Raw genomic sequence first — 18,251 nt, 5'->3', positions numbered from 1 at the left:
TTAAAAGCTACCTCTTTGACCAAGCTTTTGGTCACCTGTCCTAATACCTCCTTATGTGATTCGGTGTCAAATTTTGTTTGAATAGCGCTCCTGTGAAGCGCATTGGGACGTTTTACTACGTTAAAGGTGCTTCATAAAAGCAAGTAGTTGTTGTTGCTACATTACGATCCTCAAGTTACGCTACTGTTTAACAAGCTATTGGGTAGCAAAGGTGCACTCACTGCAATCAGGAGGGGACACGGGGTCCATTTATGGGAGTGACTGGTGTCGCTGAGCTTGAGAGAATATCTACTGCAGTCCCATGAAGTTTGCAAAGCCCATTGAGTGCTCAATGAAGACTTCATTAGCAGACAGACTTGGAAGGTGAAGGGGCCAGGGAAAGAACAAAAGGGAGAGAGGTCTGTGATTGGGTAGATGGAAAGAGTGATTAAATGACAAAAGTGGTTACAGCAGAATAGCTGAGGGGGAGGGAAGTGTGGAAACCTATCTATTGATTTTGAAATATAAAAAGGAGGCTTATGATAAATGTCAGTTTCATAATTCAGTAAAGAACCAAGCTGATTATAAAAAGTACAGGGGAGAACTGAAAAAGGAAATAAGAAGGGCAAAGAGTGTGTTTGAGAATAGCTTGGCGGGTAACATAAAAGGGAACTCAAAAGTCATTTATAAACATATAAATAGTAAAAGGATAGTCAAAGGAAGGGTAGGGCTGATTAGGGGCCAAAAAGGAGATCTTCTTGTGGAGGCAGAGGGCACGGTTGAGGTACTAAATGAATACTTTGCATCTGTCCTCACTAAAGAGGTTGCTGCCAATGTCACTGTAAAAGAACAGGTAGTAGAGGATTTGGATAGGATAAAAATAGACAAAGAGGAGGTACTTAAAAGGTTGGCAGTACTCAAAGTAGAAAAGTCACCCAGTCCAGATGGGATGTATCCTAGGTTGCAGAGGGAAGTAAGGGTGGAAATTGTGGAGGCTCTGGCCACAATCTTCCAATCCTCCTTAGATATGGGAATGGTGCAAGAGGACTAGAGGATTGCAAATGTTACATCCCTGTTCAAAAAAGGGGGGGGGGTAAACCCAGCAACTACAGGTCAGTTAGCCTAACATGAGAAAACTTTTAGAGACAATAATCTGGGACAAAATTAATTGGCACTTCAAAATATATGGGTTAATAAATGAAAACTAGCACGGATTTGATAAGACAAATTGTGTTTGACTAACTTGATTGAGTTCTTTGTTGAAGTAACGGAGAGGGTCGATGAGGGGAGTGCGGTTGATGTTGTGTGTATGGACTTTCAAAGGGCGTTTGATAAAGTATCACATGATAGACTTGTTAGTGAAATTGAAGCCCATGAGATTGAAGGGGCAGTGGTAGTGTGGATGCAAAATTAGCTAAGGGACAGAAAGCAGAGTAGTGGTGAATGTTTTTTTTTCAGACAGGAGGGAAGTGTGCAGTAGTGCCCCCAGGGGTTGGTGTTGGGACCATTGCTCTTTTTGATATATATTAATGACCTGGACGTGGGTATACGGGGCATTATTTCAAAGTTTGCTGATGAAACGAAACTTGGAAATGTAGTGAACAATGAGGAGGATGGCAACAGACTTCAGGAGGACATAGATAGACTGGTGAAATGGGCAGACACAAGGCAAGTGAAATTTAATGCAGAGAACTGTGAAATAATTCATTTTGGTAGGAAGAATGAGGAGAGGCAGTATACACTAAATGGTTAAATTTTGAAGGGGGTGCAGGAACAGAGATTCCTGGGGGTGTACATACACAAGTCTTTGAAGGTGGCAGGACAAGTTGAAAAGGCTGTTAAAAAGGCATATGGAATCCTTGGCTTTATAAATAGAGGCATAGAGTACAAAAGTAAGGAAGTTATGCTAAACCTTTATAAAACACTGGTTAGGCTCCAGCTGGAGCACTGTGGCTAATTCTGGGCACCACATTTCAGGAAGGATGTCAAAGTGGGTGCAGAGATTTACCAGAATGGTACCAGGGATGAAAGACTGCAGTTACGTGGAGAGACTGGAGAAACTGGGGTCGTTCTCCTTAGAGCAGAGAAGTTAAGGGGAGATTTGATAGAGGTGTTCAAAATCATGAAGGGTTTTAATAGAGGAAATAAAGAGAAACTGTTTCCATTGGCAGAAGGGTCGGTAACCAGAGAACACAGATTTTTGGTAATTGGCAGAAGAACTTAAGGCAACATGAGGGAAAAAAATTGACTGAGTGAGTTGTTATGATCTGGAATGCACTGCCTGAAAGGGTGGTGGAAGCAGATTCAATAATAACTTTTAAAAGGGAATTGGATAAATACTTGAATGGGAAAAATTTGCAGGGCTATGGGGAAAAAGCAGGGGAGCGGGACTAATTGGATAGCTCTTTCAAAAAGTCGGCACTGGCGTGATGGGCCGAATGGCCTCCTTCTGTGCTGCATTGTCCCATGATTCTATGAATGTTCCTTGATTGCAGTCATCAAGGTACATTCAAATTGAACTCCACACCGTTTCTGTGGGAAACTGAATGGTCATATTTCAATACACAGAAATTGCGATGAATTTAGACCTACCTCAGGCTGATTTTATGCAGTTTCACTTGAACCGCTCAGCCAAGTTCATAGCATTTAGCAAGATCCGGGACACGCTAGACATTTCCCACTGCAATACACACACAACCTAGTGCCCTCAGGCAAAAAAATGGATGGGGCGAAGACTCGCTCAAAAGGCGCAGTGCAGGAACTAATGTTGGCAGATAAAATTATCTGGCCAAACTTTGTGCATAACCTTTCAACAATGATAAATGCCAGTCCACAAAGTGCTTGGGAACATACGGCAGGTGGCCTGCTTTCAACTTCATGTATCAAAACAACTATTGGCATTCAGGCCTTAATTAAGAAATCACTTGCACAAAGGTTCATATTGAGCATTCGTGTGGAGCTATATCTAGTAATTCCCAGCAACAGCTGGCCATGAATCTGAATCCCAATCTAACGACTCCCACGAACTCTCATATCAGCAAGATCTTAGGCTTAACCAGTATATCTTTTGGAACCGGATTCAATTGTGCACATTCTGGTACATTGTCACCAAAAGTAGGGTGACAGGTTACCAGAATGTGGACAACTGAATTTGATTCCAAAAGGTAACCTGGTTATATTACCTAGTAACCTTTGTCAGATAACATTGGAGAGGCCTCTTCTAGATGCAGTAAAGCCTTATCCAACTCAGTCATGAGCCTAATCACTATTAGCACTTGGTAAAAGGAGGTGATAATGAGACAAGTATAAAAACATAAGATGGATCCACAGGAGTTGTAATTGGTTACAGCAGAATAGCAGAGGCGGAGGGAAGGATGGAAACCTATCTATTGGTTTTGAATGTTCCTTGATGACTGTGATCAAGAAACATTCAAAATCAGTAAGTAGGTTTCCATGCTTTCCTCCCCCTCTGCAATTCTGCTGTAACCACTTTTGTCATTTAATCATTCCTTCCCTCCTCCCCATCACAGACCTCTCTCCCTTTTGTTCTTTTCCTGTCCTTTACCATGTTCTATACTTAGAATCATAGAATGGTTACAAGACAGAAGGAGGCCATTCGACCCGTCGAGTCCATGCCGGCTCTCCGCAAGGGCAATCCAGCTGGTCCCACTCCCCTGCCTTATCCCCATTGCCCTGAAAATTTTTTCCCTTCAAGTACTTATCCAATTCCCTTTTGAAAGGCACAATTGAATCTGCCTCGACCACCCCCTCAGGCAGTGCATTCCAGATACTAACCATTCACTGTGTAAAAAAAGATTTTTCTCATGTCGCCTTTGGCTCTTTTGCCAATCACCTTAGATATATGTCCCCTGATTCTTGACCCCTCCGCCAATGGGAACAGTTTCTCTTTATTTATTTTATCTAAACCCTTCATGATTTTGAAAACTTCTATCAAATTTCCTCTTAACCGTCTCTGCTCAAAGGAGAACAACCCCAGCTTCTCCAGTCTCTCCACGTAACTTAGAAACATAGAAAATAGGAGCAGGAGTAGGCCATTTGGCCCTTCGAGCCTGCTCTGCCATTCATTATGATCATGGCTGATCCCCTATCTCAACACCATATTTCCGCTCTCTCCCCAGACCCCTTGATGCCTTCTGTGTCTAGAAATCTATCTAGCTTCTTCTTAAATATATTCAGTGACTTGGCCTCCACAGCCTTCTGTGGTAGAGAATTCCACAGGTTCACCACCCTCTGAGTGAAGAAATTTTTCCTCATCTCAGTCCTAAATGTCCTACCCCGTATCCTGAGACTGTAACCCCTCGTTCTGGACCCCCCAGCCAGGTGAAACACCCTCCCTGCATCCAGTTTGTCTAGCCCTATCAGAATTTTATACGTTTCAATGAGATCCCCTCTCATTCTTCTAAACTCTAGTGAATACAGGCCGAGTCGACCCAATCTCTCCTCATATGACAGTCCTGCCTTCCCAGGAATCAGTCTGGTGAACCTTCGCTGCACTCCCTCTATGGCAAGTATGTCCTTTCTTAGGTAAGGAGACCAAAACTGCACACAATACTCTAGGTGTGGTCTCACCAAGGCCTTGTATAACTGCAGTAAGACATCCTTGTTGCAATGAAGGCCAACATACCATTTACCTTCCTAACTGCTTGCTGCACCTGCATGTTTGCTTTCAGTGACTGGTGTACAAGGACACCCAGGTCCCTTTGTACATCAACATTTCCCAATCTCTCACCATTTAAATAATACTCTGCCTTTCTGTTTTTCCTTCCAAAGTGGATAACTTCACATTTATCCACATTATACTGCATCTGCCATGTATTTGCCCACTCACTCAACTTGAAACTGTGCCCTAAACACTCAAGTCCAAGTTATTAATATATATGAAAAAAAAGCATTTGTCCTAGAACCGAACCCCGGGGAACACCACTGTATACCTCCCTCCAGTCTGAAAAACAACCGTTCACCACGACTCTCTGTTTCCAATTACTGAGCCAATTTCATATCCATGCTGCCACTGCCCCCTTTAATCCGTGGGCTTCAACTTTGATGACAAGCCTATTATGTGGCACTTTTGAAAGTCCACATACACCACCCCAGAACCAGATCCAGCAATGCCTCCTTCCTTGTTGGGCCGGAAACGTACTGGTCAAGAAAGTTCTCCTGAACAAACTTCAAAAATTCCTCTCCCTCTTTGCCCCTTACACTATTATTATCCCAGTGTGTATTAGGATAGTTAAGACCCCCATTATCACTACTCTATGGTTCTTTCACATCTCTAATTTCCCTTGCTTAAAAGCTGATCATTTTAAAAACACCTTCCAGTTCTGATGAAAGGTCATGGACCTGAAATGCTAACTCTGTTTCTCTCTCCACAGATGCTACAGGTGCTGAGTGTTTCCAGCATTTTCTGTTTTTATTTCAGATAAGTTTATTCGTTTTGTGCATTGAAATACAAGAGGTCTGTATGAGTACAGTACAGCCCGTTAAACTTGGGAAACTCTGATGTTGCTTTCTATTGATAAAATGGCTAAATCATAGTCAGAACTCCCTTTTCTTTCACATCGTACATTTTATTGAACTCCACATTGTTTCTGTGGGAAAATGAATTGTCATATTTCAATACACAGAAACTTCAATGCAGGAGGAGGCCATTCGGCGATTCTTGGCTGTGATGAATTAGACCCACCTCAGGCTGATTTTATGCAGTTCCGTCCATTCTCATGCTCTCTCACCATACTCTTTCACATTGTATCCAAGTAATTATTCAGCACCTTTTTGAATGCTGTAATCAATTTAGCATCGGTCACCACCTGTGGCAAAGCATTCCACATTCCAATAACTCTTCACTGATTGACAGGCTGGCTGCCGTCAGGAGCTGCACCGCGAGGGGTGAGGGCGAGAAAGAGAGAGAGCGAGACGTCATCCAGCATTGGAACAGAAGGTCAGGGGGGTGGGGGTGGGGGTGGGGGGGAGTGGTGGGAGAATGGAAGATCAGGGGGGAGAGGGGAAGATCGGTAGGACATCGGGGGGTGAAGAGGGGGAGATCGGGGAGGTGAAGAGGGGGAGATCGTGGAGGTGAAGAGGGGGAAATCGGGGAGGTGAAGAGGGGGAGATCGGGGAGGTGAAGAGGGGGAGATCAGAGAGGGAGACATTGGACATCGGAGCAGGGTGGAAAGGTAGGTTGATTTTGTGTTTTAACTTCCTTCTATGATTTTTTATTTGATTTATTTTGTTTCTTATTCCCTGATCCGGCCCTCAGAAGCTGTGGGCAAGCCGCCCAGGTAAGTTAAAAATCATTATAATCACTTAATCTGTCACAGGTAAAGTGACTTAAGTACCTCAATGAGGTACATTTGGCTCTTTGCCGGCATGACTTCCGGTTTCAGGTCACCCGCGTGCACACAGGTGGGTCTCTGGGAAACTCGGAAGTCGGTGGGTTGGAGCCGGCTTCTGAACCCGAACAGGATTGCCACAATTTTCGGAGCCCCTTCCGCCCCCAACACACTCGCAATTTCCCCCTAAAATTGAGCCCTTTGTGTGAAAAAAGTTTCTTCCCATCTCCCACATGTGGTTCTTGATTCATTAAAGCCACATATTAATCACCTTTACCTTTTTGCTCAAGTTATATTTTGATAGGGAGTTTTTTTGATTATCACAGTTGATTCTAGTCTGGCAGGATGCACAGATTTTTTTTTAGTAAGTACTATTCCTGGAATAGTTGGCTGTTAAGACTTAGTTAGAAAATCCTTCTCCACCACAGAGGCTCCGGGAATGGCATATTTCTTTATGGTTTCATTTAAACTTGTTTGGAGAATTGGTGCATGTCAATCAATTCTATATGGCAGATACGGTTGCAATGGGCTTGGAAATGCAATGACATCATGTGCTTCTGTTTGGTGTGATGTTGATCAGGTGGCCTGTGAAATTGATCTCATCAGGTATCTGATCAACATGAGTCGTCATTCTTCCTTCCATTCTGATGGTTGTGGGTTGACAAAATGGATCTGGTTAACCACCACGTCAGGAGCTATTGAGTGGCATGTTATGTTGGCCAGCATTACTGGTAATGAATCAGCAGCAGTCTGGTGGCACATGGTGAAATGTGTGATGCCTCCGTCAGCTAAGTGGGTTGGGGGTGTTGACACATCCAAGGTTAATAGTCACAGTCTTGGCCCTAACCAGAGTCCAAGTTTCAGGGCCACACCGTGGTGTCAGCAGAACTGCAGCATAAGATTCAAAATTTGGTCTGGAGGCGAACCATTGGACTTCAACACAGGTCCATGTGAAGGCTGGACCTGACCAATTCGGGTCACTCCTGTGTTAATACTGTTGTTAAAGTGGATATTACTACCAAGGTAGATGAACTGAGAGAATTTGTCAACAGTGCTACTTCCAACTTGCAGACAAGCAGCTGACACTGTTTGCGTCTGAGGTCACTGATTCTCATTCCAAACTTGGCAAAATCTATGGCTGGATGACTGAGGGCCTCTGGCACATATGGTTAATTTTCAGCTAAAGTAACCATACGATCAGTTTTGCATAGATCTGTGCTAAGTGTCACTGATGTGAAACTTAATCAATAACCTGCTATCATTAGTTATAATTTTGTCCCTAAATGCATTGAGGAATTCTAGGCATATAATGCACACTTGATGAACACCTGACTTAGTGCAAAGTGCAGCCATCAGATGGTTTCCAACAAAAATACAATTATTAGTGTCCCTGAACAATAATTCAAACATTTGCAGACCTTTTGCTGGTATACAAAAGTTGTCCAGCAGCAACTACAAGGTCTCACTGTTGACAGATTTGAAGATCTTTCGAGATCAAGACAGACTGCATAATACGATCTGTTGAACTTCCATCATTTTATGTGTGTCTGATTTAAAGCCACAATGTTTTAAAAAAAAATTTAATTGAATTATTTAGGAATGTAATCTCTGGGCCAAAATAAATTGCTTTTGAATGTTGCCCATTAAACTTTTTCCTGTTTCCAAAAGCAAGCAATGCCATCAAGTCAGTCTTCTACTAAGCAAATTACATTCCTGACATAAACATACAATGATGTTCATTTTAAAAAAAAACAAGGCAGCATGTCAGTACAGCACAATGTAACCTCAACTTGCTGTGCAAGAGAGCCGTAGGACATAGGCTCACGACCTTGATCCTACGCAAACGGAGTTCCTTATGTTAGCCTTGGCATTGTGCTGGTCGAGCAGATACCAGGATCTTGCCCCATGGGTGAGTGGAGAATCTGAGGTGACCTCATGTCTATGCATTTAAGTCTCCTGAATCATATCACTCAGCTTTCCAACAATGTCAAATAATTTATATGCAAATAAGCATATTGTAATAATTATCTGGTATCATGCACAATCCTCTAGCCAAGTAACACTGCATACAGTTTCTTGCAATAGAATTACAAACTGTGTGTGTTACTATATATGTTTCATTTGATTATTTAACACAGTTAAAGAACTATTTTCTCACTGTAAGAAACAGTTGAGGTTGATTTTCGTCCCCAAATGCTTAAGATTCAGGTGTAAATGTTATATTAAAAACATAAGTGATACTACAATGTCAAAAAATATCTACAGGTTGCAACTGGACTGAATAAACTGTGAAATGCATTAGCTGTTTTGCTTTTGTACAATAATCAATTGTCTGAAATGTCTGAAAGATTAAAATAATTGCCTACTCACATGTAGGTACACAAATCAAAGGTGGTGATTGACTGAAGATGCTAATTTGTTGTGCATTATGCTGTACTGTTCTTTGTGAGCAGTGATGGGAAAAGTTCAGGTTACTTCATTCTCTGTTTTCTAATAGCAAGTCATCTTTTTCAGTATCATATTAAAATCCTTATGAACTTGAGTCCAGTCACTGAGAAGAGTTCTTATTAAGGCTACAATGAAATGATCGATAAAGGGAATATAAAGAATAAAAACTCCCCTGTGGCAAAAGAGCTCTAAATCAATGCTAGTCAAAAATGTGTTTCAGATAACAGAGCTTTAATCAGACATCTCCATTTTTCTTGCACCATTAATCTCATTGCCAATAGAACGCTATCCAATTTATGGTTTAATTTGGGTTAATGACCATCATTATGCCATCAGTGAGTCACCAACTTAATCAAGACTTAAAAAGAGCAGTTGAAGGTTCATTTATGGCGAGCACAAAAGTTAATTCTCTCAGCAATAGTTAACTGTCTTTCAAAGTCCAGTTTTAAGAAAAATCTGAGAGGAAACTTAGGTTTCACCCCCAGACTTCCTTGCACACTAACTGCCTGTCAAGCTTTTGACAATTCCACTCTGAGCCAGTGAGAAGGAAAGTCACAAGAGCCACCAAACGACTGTATCTTCTACTTCACCTCCCCTGCCCCCCCCAGTGATTAAGCGTCTTGTCTCTGGCTCCGTGTCTCACCATAGCAATGAATCCAAGGTGGGGAACTCTCAACTCAGGGGATCGAGCCTATGTGCTACCACTGTCATGGAGTCGTGCATTGGTAATCCAACATAACATACTCCTCCATAAATGAACAAACTTTTTTTTTAAGAAGTGCCACTGTGACAAATATAATCACCTAACTGAATAGGATGAAATGATTACATTTCAAATCAAGATATTAAGCGCTTGAAAATGTTTTTTCAAAAAATAGTTGTTCAGGCTGGGAAATGGGTTGTTATTTGTCCGGCGAACTTGGGAAAAGATCCTTTATAACAGTAGCATTGCATTGTGACAGCACAGCCACATGTAGTGTACCAGTACATTTTGTGTCATCTTCAGGGCAGATTTTTTTTTGAAAAGGTAGTTACAAACTTCAATTGTCAGCCCTGGAGGACCATGTACTTTCAAACTGCCATTTTGTAGCCCTCCAGTAGATTGTGATATAGGCCCATTACATAAAAGCTCCAAAATTGGATATTGCAATTATCCAAATTATGGTTTAAAGTTAAAACTTAAAATAGGATAATGCAATTAAGCATATCACTGCTGAATTGCTAATTTGCACATGCCAGTTATCATTTAAGGTGAATTTCCTTCCCCTGTTCTGCCTTCCAACATTTATTTATGACATTAAACTGCATCTTCCACCCATCTGTCTACCCTTGTAACTAATCTATGTCCTTCCGCAGTCTTGTGCATTGTTAATCATAATTCATTTGCCATAACCTCAAGTTGGTGTAAAGAGAAAATTTTGTTGCTCTCTCAATTCCAAAGTCAAGGCTTTTTATGTTCAGATTTTAAATGGAGTAGAGGAACAGAAGAACCCGAGTTATACAGGTCATTAAAGGTGGCAGTGCCAGCAGATAAATCCATAAAAAAGAGAAATTGAATCCTTAGTTTTGTATCTAAAGGCATAGAACACAAATGCAAGGAGGCAATGTTAAACTTGCACATGACCTTAGGGCCCAGTTAAGTATTGCTCTCGGTGAGTCAAGGATCAGCTGTTTTAAAGAAATACGGGTTTTATCAGAATGGTTCTTTTGAAAACCTCATTCTGTTTGGGAAAAGAAGAGTGGAGAAAGAATAAATGTAGAATAGGGCTAATCGAAAGAATGTAAGAAAAACAGAGGAGAATCAAGTTACAAAGAATTTGAGAGAAAGCCTGGAAGAACAGAGAATCATGGGACGATCAAAAATTAGACAGGTTGGGGGTTGGGGGGGGGGGTGGGGGGGGAGTAAATGAGGCATTTTAAAAAGAGGTTGTGAAAGTTGGAGGTTTACTGGCAAAGTTCAGAAAGGCAGCTGGAGGAGACATGGCAGAGGATCATGGAAGGCAGGAGGGAATACGTGACATGGAGGCCAAGAGCAACAAACAGCAGGCTGCAGACCCGAGCCTGATTTTCGACGACAGTGGCAGGTTGGGAGATGAGTGGGGATGAGGACAGGCAGGTAAGGGTCGCTAGATAGGAGAAAAATATGTTGGAAGAGCATGGTGGGCCAAGGTCCGATACATAAGTGGAAAGCCTGGAAAATGGTGCTGTGGGCCAGGAATAAGACAGTGGGGAACTCGGGTTTTTAAAAAAAAAAATACCTGCAGGGAAACTAAAAATTGACAGCTGGATAAAATTAGAAATTCTGGCATTAAAAAAAATACAAAAAGGCCAAAGAATCAGCTCACAGCATCACCAGTGATGGGAATCCTGAAATTACAGTATGACAGACAGATAGGGTTTTCCCATTATAAATGTTCACATCGCGATCCTACATTGTATGACATCAAGGCATTATTGAAAAACCTTGACAACAGAAAGTAAGAATTTTGAATAAAAAATGTGCGCTATATGGAAGATTTTTAATAATAGATACTAAATAAGAGTCTGCCCAAAGTGAACCCCTATGAAACACCCACTCACCAAACCTTTCCATTCCAAGAAACTTAATTTTACTTTAATCCTTGACTTTCTCCTCCCACCAACCATCTCTTTATCCTTATGGCCACCTTCCCCTTAATCCCACGGACCTTTGCCATTGGTCTCTTCTGTGGTACCTTATCAAATATTTTTTTGAAAATCCGTATGAACTACATCTACTGCATTTCCTTTATCTATGCTTTGTTACTTTTATAAAGAATTTTACAAAGTTGGTCAAACACAACCTGCCTTTAAGAAATCCATGCTGACTGGCCTTGATGAGCTCATGTTTGTCCAAGTGTTCTTGATGTGATAATGTCAAAAGATCAGCAAGACTAAGAAAATACATGAAGGCTGCTGCTTTAAAGTGTTATGTTGTGGAAGAGATTCATAACAATCTACCTCTTTGGCAAGTCTTATTACTTGGCTTATTTATTCTGAGACACTCACCTCTGGAGTTACATCTCTTGGGGCAAACCCAGTTCCCCCCGTGGTTAAAATAAGATTCAATTCCTTATCATCGCACCATTCTATGAGAGTCTCCTGGAACAGAACACACAGTAATGCAGGTTAATTCATCAGGGATAAAAAACAAACATTAATACAGCAAACTTTCACACAAACACACAAGTTTACTTAGAATCTTAGACAGGATCTGTCACCTCTGCAAATCTAAGTTTAAACAAAATCCAAGGAAGGCAAACAATATTCTCTTCTCATCAGCTGATGATGAGAAACATAATCGAGAAATTTTAGGGGTTTGTCATATCTGTTGGCCCATAAAACATTACCCACAGTGCAGCACTGTGAACTGTTATACCAGGACTTCAAATTCACATTGGTTGTAAATTTGGAGCTGAAGCGTAGCAAACGGTTAAGTATAAGTGCTGTGGACGTGTTTCTTTTTATTCCAACTGCAATAGCCATTGAATTCAGAGCTATTGTGAAAAGAGATGTGAATCAGTCTGAGATAAGTAGCTGACACAAATATCCAACCTGTTTTTTGTAAGGAGTCGTACAACACCAGGTTATAGTCCAACAACTTTATTTGAAATAACAAGCTTTCGGAGCTTTGCTCCTTCGTCAGGTGAGCAAAGCTCCGAAAGCTTGCGATTTCCAATAAAGCTGTTGGACTATAACCTGGTGTTGAACGACTCCTTACATTTGTCCACCCCGTCCATCACCGGCATCGCCACATCACAACTGTTTTTTGCAAGCTTCTGGTGGCTAAAACTGTACTGACAGTAAGTAGGGTCAGTAGTTTTTTTTAAATAAAGGGTGAACTTATACATCACACTTCTCATTTTCTATAGGGTCTCTAGTAACCCTCATTTTCATACCACAGGTCTAAGTTTAAAATCATAGATCCAAAACTCCTGATCCCCAGGTTAATAGACACTTTGGGGATGGAAAAAATTGATGTCCAGATGGGGCTGGTAGCACATCATCTCTGGATAGCTCAAAATATAAATTCTGTGAAGAAAGCATTCAATTTAGATCATCCTGAATCAAATTGAACATAGTTTCTCATGAGGATGTAGTAAAGATAGGGTAAAAGACTCAAGATTGTGTGAAGGATTGAAATGTTAGTAGATGCTGTTAAAAAATGAACATGCTATTTGCTATCTTTATTCATATACTCCTTTATTCTGATCCCTGACTCCAACCACATACATCCAAGCACAATGACTGCTTACACCCCTCCAAAAAAAATAGAACACTGTTCCAGATAACAGCATATGAAAAGGAATACCATAAGACTAGCATTATATTGTCGCTCTCTGCTTGGCAGGCTGCAGGAAAAAAAAATAAAGCTTGCTCATGGACATTATACTATTCACAGTCATCAAGAACAATGAAATGAATGACAATGGCTTTCTCCCATGATTGATCCACTTTCTTCGGTGTTGTGGATGTGTGGCCAGGCTGTCAGTCCTTCTTAAGATCATGACTTCAGCAGCACCGTTGCAGTCACTACCATTTAACCCTGAACCCGACACTTTTGTCCGGAACAGACAGCTGATGCTGCTGAACCTAATCATTGATCGGAGAATCGGCACAGATTTGCAACGGCAATGTTTCACACATCGCTTTGCCTGCCTGTTATTGCCTAAGATCTGTTGCCTTGTGTGTTAAAAATTAAATGCAGGGTTCATCAGCACTTCCTGAACGGCGGTTGAAGGATTATCTATTAGGCAGTGAGAAACCTCTGACTTGACCACTGGAACCTCAGTGTTATTTCATTCTGTGACCCTGAGACATCTGCCCTCATTACAGAATCCTCCAGCTGAACCCTGGTTTGATTCCATCTTAAATCGAAGCAGTCCACTTCAGCTCAATCCATTGCTTTTCAAAAGCTGCCCTTTATTCATTTTTGCAAACTGCTGCATAACTGGAGCAGTGGTGGATTTAAGTGATGTTTGTTAAAGGTAACTAGATTACATGTGGTGACATAATCTCCATGAAATATTTTTCATATTTTGTAAAGATGATGACTTGAGTCAGAATAGATACCATGAAGTAAAAAAAAACAAAGTTTCATTGTGAGTTTGAAAAATTTGGATCCAGATAAGCTTTTGTGCTGTGTACAAAGTTCAAAAACAAGAGGTTCTAGCTTCAAATTAAGGATGAAAAAAGAAAATGTAAAATTAAGACAATTTTTTAAAAGTGAAAAGGTGAAAAATGTGTGGAACAGATTATCAGCAAGGATGATGGAATAAGAAACTATGGTGGGGTTCAAAAATGGACTAATGGGAAGTTGGATGGGTAGACCAGATGGACCAACAATCTACTCCTGAATTTGTTATCACCAGACCACTCTGGAATCTGCAGATCAATTTAGGTTCCAACTTAAAATGATTTATGTTAGATGCAATCACTTACCAAATGTATGCTATTAACATAACCCATGAAGATACAATCTAGCCCACTTGTGGCGGGAACTATTAATTACTTATGGCATCATTACTCATAGATTATCAGTCTGTCCGCTTGTGGAGAAAAAACATATTCCACATGCAGCCTCGACATACAAGAGTTCAAGTAGAATCCAAAATGTTAAGAACATAAACAAAATAAAGGAAGAATAGAATTCCTGTAAAGATTTCAGTCTGAAAAGACATGTTAAATTTATACATGCTTCATACAAAATTTATCCATAATAAATTGTTCATAACACTTAGTAATATTCACGAGATTCAATTTTTCTTTAAAAATCACATCATTATCAAGGCAAAATGTTTGGAAATATGGACTATTTTTTCATTCATTTAAGATGCAAACAAGCCTTTTGGTAATTCAATACAAAAAGTAATGAGAAATACTGACGCACCTGCAGAAATGTCAGAAATGTCAGAAATATGAGGCAATTATATAACTTACAGAACTAAATGTTACAATTTTCAAAATGCTCAAAATTGTAATATTGAATTCCTTCCATGATATTTTCTTTCTTGACTGTGACCAAGTTTATAATTCAGTGATTTGTTCAGAAGACTTTTTATTAAAAAAAAGTGACAAAACCTCAAAAATTTCAGACATGGCAAAAAGATATTCTTTTTGCAAACATAGAAACTCGTTTACAATAGGTAACTGAAGCTGAGAAGAGTTATTCCCCAGCACTTAAATTGTTCAGTTATAAATATGCATTTGTTTGCTTTGGCATTGCCCACTCTGGTAGTGAGAAATTTATTTTCCATGCAATGTGCTATGGAAAGCATCATTTCTGTGCAGAAGTTTGCTGTTCAAATCTACTTCCAGCAAGGGTGGCACAGCAGAAATTTGAGGGATTGGATCTGAATTTGAAGTTTATTTTTTGGTTTGTAACTTTTAAGTTGATCAGTTTTGAAGAAAATACACAATAACTACAATAACTACATTTCACAATAAAAAAAAATTCCATCAGACTTCTCATATCCATAAATGTTCATGGATATGAGAAGTAAAACGCTAGAAAAATTCCAACCTTACGTCTGCCAAGTGCCACTTAGGAGTATCAATCAATCAATCATTTTGGTTTAAAATTATGCCCTATTTTGATTTGCATTATTCTTAGAAAGAAAGTAACTGTGTTTAAATGGGTCTACAATTATCCTACTCTTTTTCACATAGGTCACTCCTAACATTTTCTCTTAGCTCATTTGCCACCCAGCCTAGATGTTTAGGTCCAAGTGGTATAACATAGAGGCTTCATGCACACACCATAACGAGAAAACATGGGTCAGAGATAGGGCTACAACGCTACAATGCTGATTCTCCAACCCCTACTCCCTTCAAAAGCAGCTCCCCACTGGGAAAGTGGGGTCGATGAATTTACCCTTAAAAATGATTATAAATGCCCAAGATCTGCATCAAAATTAATACCTCACAATCAGAAATACTAATGCAGAGTGAGAGGCAATTAAATGGCTAACTGAACATGGCAGCTTTATTTGATCAGTCAGAGGCTGAAAAAATTGAAAGTGAATCAACATGCTGAATGAATTTCCACAAATTCTAATCACAGTTTTATATACAAATCCCTCACCGTACTGAGAAACTCTTTCACCACACATGCACATATTATAAACATCTTAGCTGGACTGTGACACATCAACATGTTTGTGTGAGCAGGATATGTTCACTCGAAAATGAAGGCATCAATTTCACAGTGAAATGCTTTACGTGATCCTACCTCAAACACTGGGAACATTGACTTCAGAAAATCTGTTCATACAGGAAGATTCAGTAAAACCAAATACATCTCTATGGACAGTCCCTCAATATAGGCACATATTAAAAGCACAACAGGATGACGTTTTCCACATAATTAATCAGAAGGATAGTTGCAATACTGCTGTGTCAATCCATCCAAAAAAGTTAAATTCGGTTGGTCCAATTTTATTTTATGTCTTCACTTTAATGAACCTATTTTTCTTTCATCTGAAGCAATTTTCATTTTACCTTTCAAATTGAAATACAGTCTATGAATGAGTACTATAAAAATGGTGCTTGCAGATACTATAATGAAGTCCTGGCTCATACAACCAAGAAACTCTACAGTTGGACAATTACTGAAAATATTTTATAACCTACATGAATTTTCCGTGCACAGCTCATTCATCAATATAAATGTTAAGTATATCCTGCATCACCATACACCCATCTTGAGTTTTTCCTTCATATGTCTGTGATCTCAACTGACACGGGTTTGGGAAAGATGTTAAAAGTTGTTCAAGAATGTTGGGTGTCAATAAGGCATTTTATCATGCACAACAAATTTCAGATATGAAATGAAGAGTGACCAATGTATGGAACAGACTTCCAGAAAAAGCAGTGGAGGCAAAAACCCGGAACAATTTAAGAAACAATTGGATGCTGGAATCGGGGGTCTTTGGGATCTCTTTGGGTGGATGAACTGAGATGGGCTGAGTCCTCATCCATAATGATCTTGGGCTCGATTTTAGGAGGAAGGCAGGTTGGCAGCTGGGGGAGGGGGGGGGGTGGGGGTTGACTGGGCGTGTGGGTAACGCGCCCAGTGAAATCGGAGTGCTCCGCACGCGATCGCAGCCTAATTGAAGGCACTTACCTTGGCTTTGGAGTTTCGCGCTGGAAAGCTGCGCAGCGGGCGGACTGCGCAGCCGCATCATAGGCTGTCAGCTGGAGGAGCCCTATTTAAAGGGGCAGTCCTCCACTGACTGATGATGCAGAAAATAGGAAAAATTACAGCATGGAGCAGCCCAGGGGAAAGGCTGCTCCCAGGTTTAATGATGCCTCACTCCAGGTCTTACTAGATGGGGTGAGGAGGAGGGGGAGGACAGAGATCTTCTCCCCGGCGGACGGGAGGAAGTGGCCTGCCTCTGCCACCACGGAGGCCTGGCTCGAGGTGGCAGAGGAGGTCACCAGCACCACCAACATATCGCACACCCGCATACAGTGCAGGAGGCGCTTCAATGACCTAAGTAGGTCAGCCGAAGTGAGTACACTTACTCATTCCCCTACACTCCGTCTGCCACATCACCACCCCCACCCCACATCTCCTTCTGCACTGCCAACACTACTCTGTCACATCACTCCTCACACCCACTCCAACCTCATCCTCATCTTACCTGCACTTACTCCCCTCGCCAGTACTCATCCCGCCACTACCACTCAACCCAATCCTCATACAATCTCATGGCTCTATCTCATACTCACCCTCTCATGCATCTCTTTCACAGTCAGCCTCACTCAACCTGCCACTACCTGTGCTGCAGCCACAGGGCATGCATCACATATGTGCAGTAGGAAGCGTAAGGCAAACATGTTGTGAGCATGAAGGGGATGTACAAGGGTGTTTGAGGGTTTGTTATGGTTTTTACTTATATTTGATTTCTGATCAACTCACATTACATATTATATTGGCACCACTACTGCCACGTCTTTGCAAATCTTGGCTGGTTTGTGCAATAATGCCCTTTCCTAAGGATCACTATGAAGACCCACAACTGATGCCACCAACTGTGTCACTGCAGAGTGGTTGTAGGTGTATTTGCAGCTCTCTTTTGTGCAGACGACTGAGAGACGTCGGCGATGTCCCCGGTGGCACCCTGGAAGGATGCGGAGGAGAAGTTGTTGAGGGCAGTGGTGACTTTGACAGCGACAGGTAAGAAGATGGTGCTCGGGCCAGCCGGGAGCAGCTCGGCATGAAGGAGGCTGCAGATGTCCACGACTACATGTCGAGTGACTCTGAGCCTCCGTGTGCACTGCTGCTCAGAGAGGTCCAGGAAGCTGAGCCTTGATCTGTGGACCCTGTGGCGAGGGTAGGTGCCTTCTGCGACGCATCTCTCTCTGCAGTTGCCCTCCCTCCTGCTGTGCAGGTGGATGTGTCAAAGCATTGTTTTGTGGAGCTCCACGTGTCAGAGGTAGACAGAATGGCCG

At 41.3% G+C, this 18,251-nt stretch overlaps 1 protein-coding gene across 2 annotated transcripts in view; it reads right to left on the bottom strand.

Moving 5' to 3' along the window:
* The window catches only part of LOC137326344 (gephyrin), a 491,797-nt gene that overhangs the window by 220,244 nt on the left and 253,302 nt on the right, over positions 1-18,251 (bottom strand). For both annotated transcript variants that reach the window (XM_067991340.1, XM_067991341.1), the window contains exon 4: positions 11,805-11,897. In XM_067991340.1, coding sequence (XP_067847441.1) covers positions 11,805-11,897 — 93 coding nt within the window. The remainder of the gene's footprint in view (positions 1-11,804; positions 11,898-18,251) is intronic.

The sequence above is a fragment of the Heptranchias perlo genome, chromosome 10 (genome assembly GCF_035084215.1).
Source record: "Heptranchias perlo isolate sHepPer1 chromosome 10, sHepPer1.hap1, whole genome shotgun sequence".
NCBI lineage: Eukaryota > Metazoa > Chordata > Chondrichthyes > Hexanchiformes > Hexanchidae > Heptranchias > Heptranchias perlo.
The sequence above is the reverse complement of the archived record's forward strand: the minus strand, read 5'-3'. Positions and strand labels throughout refer to the sequence as shown.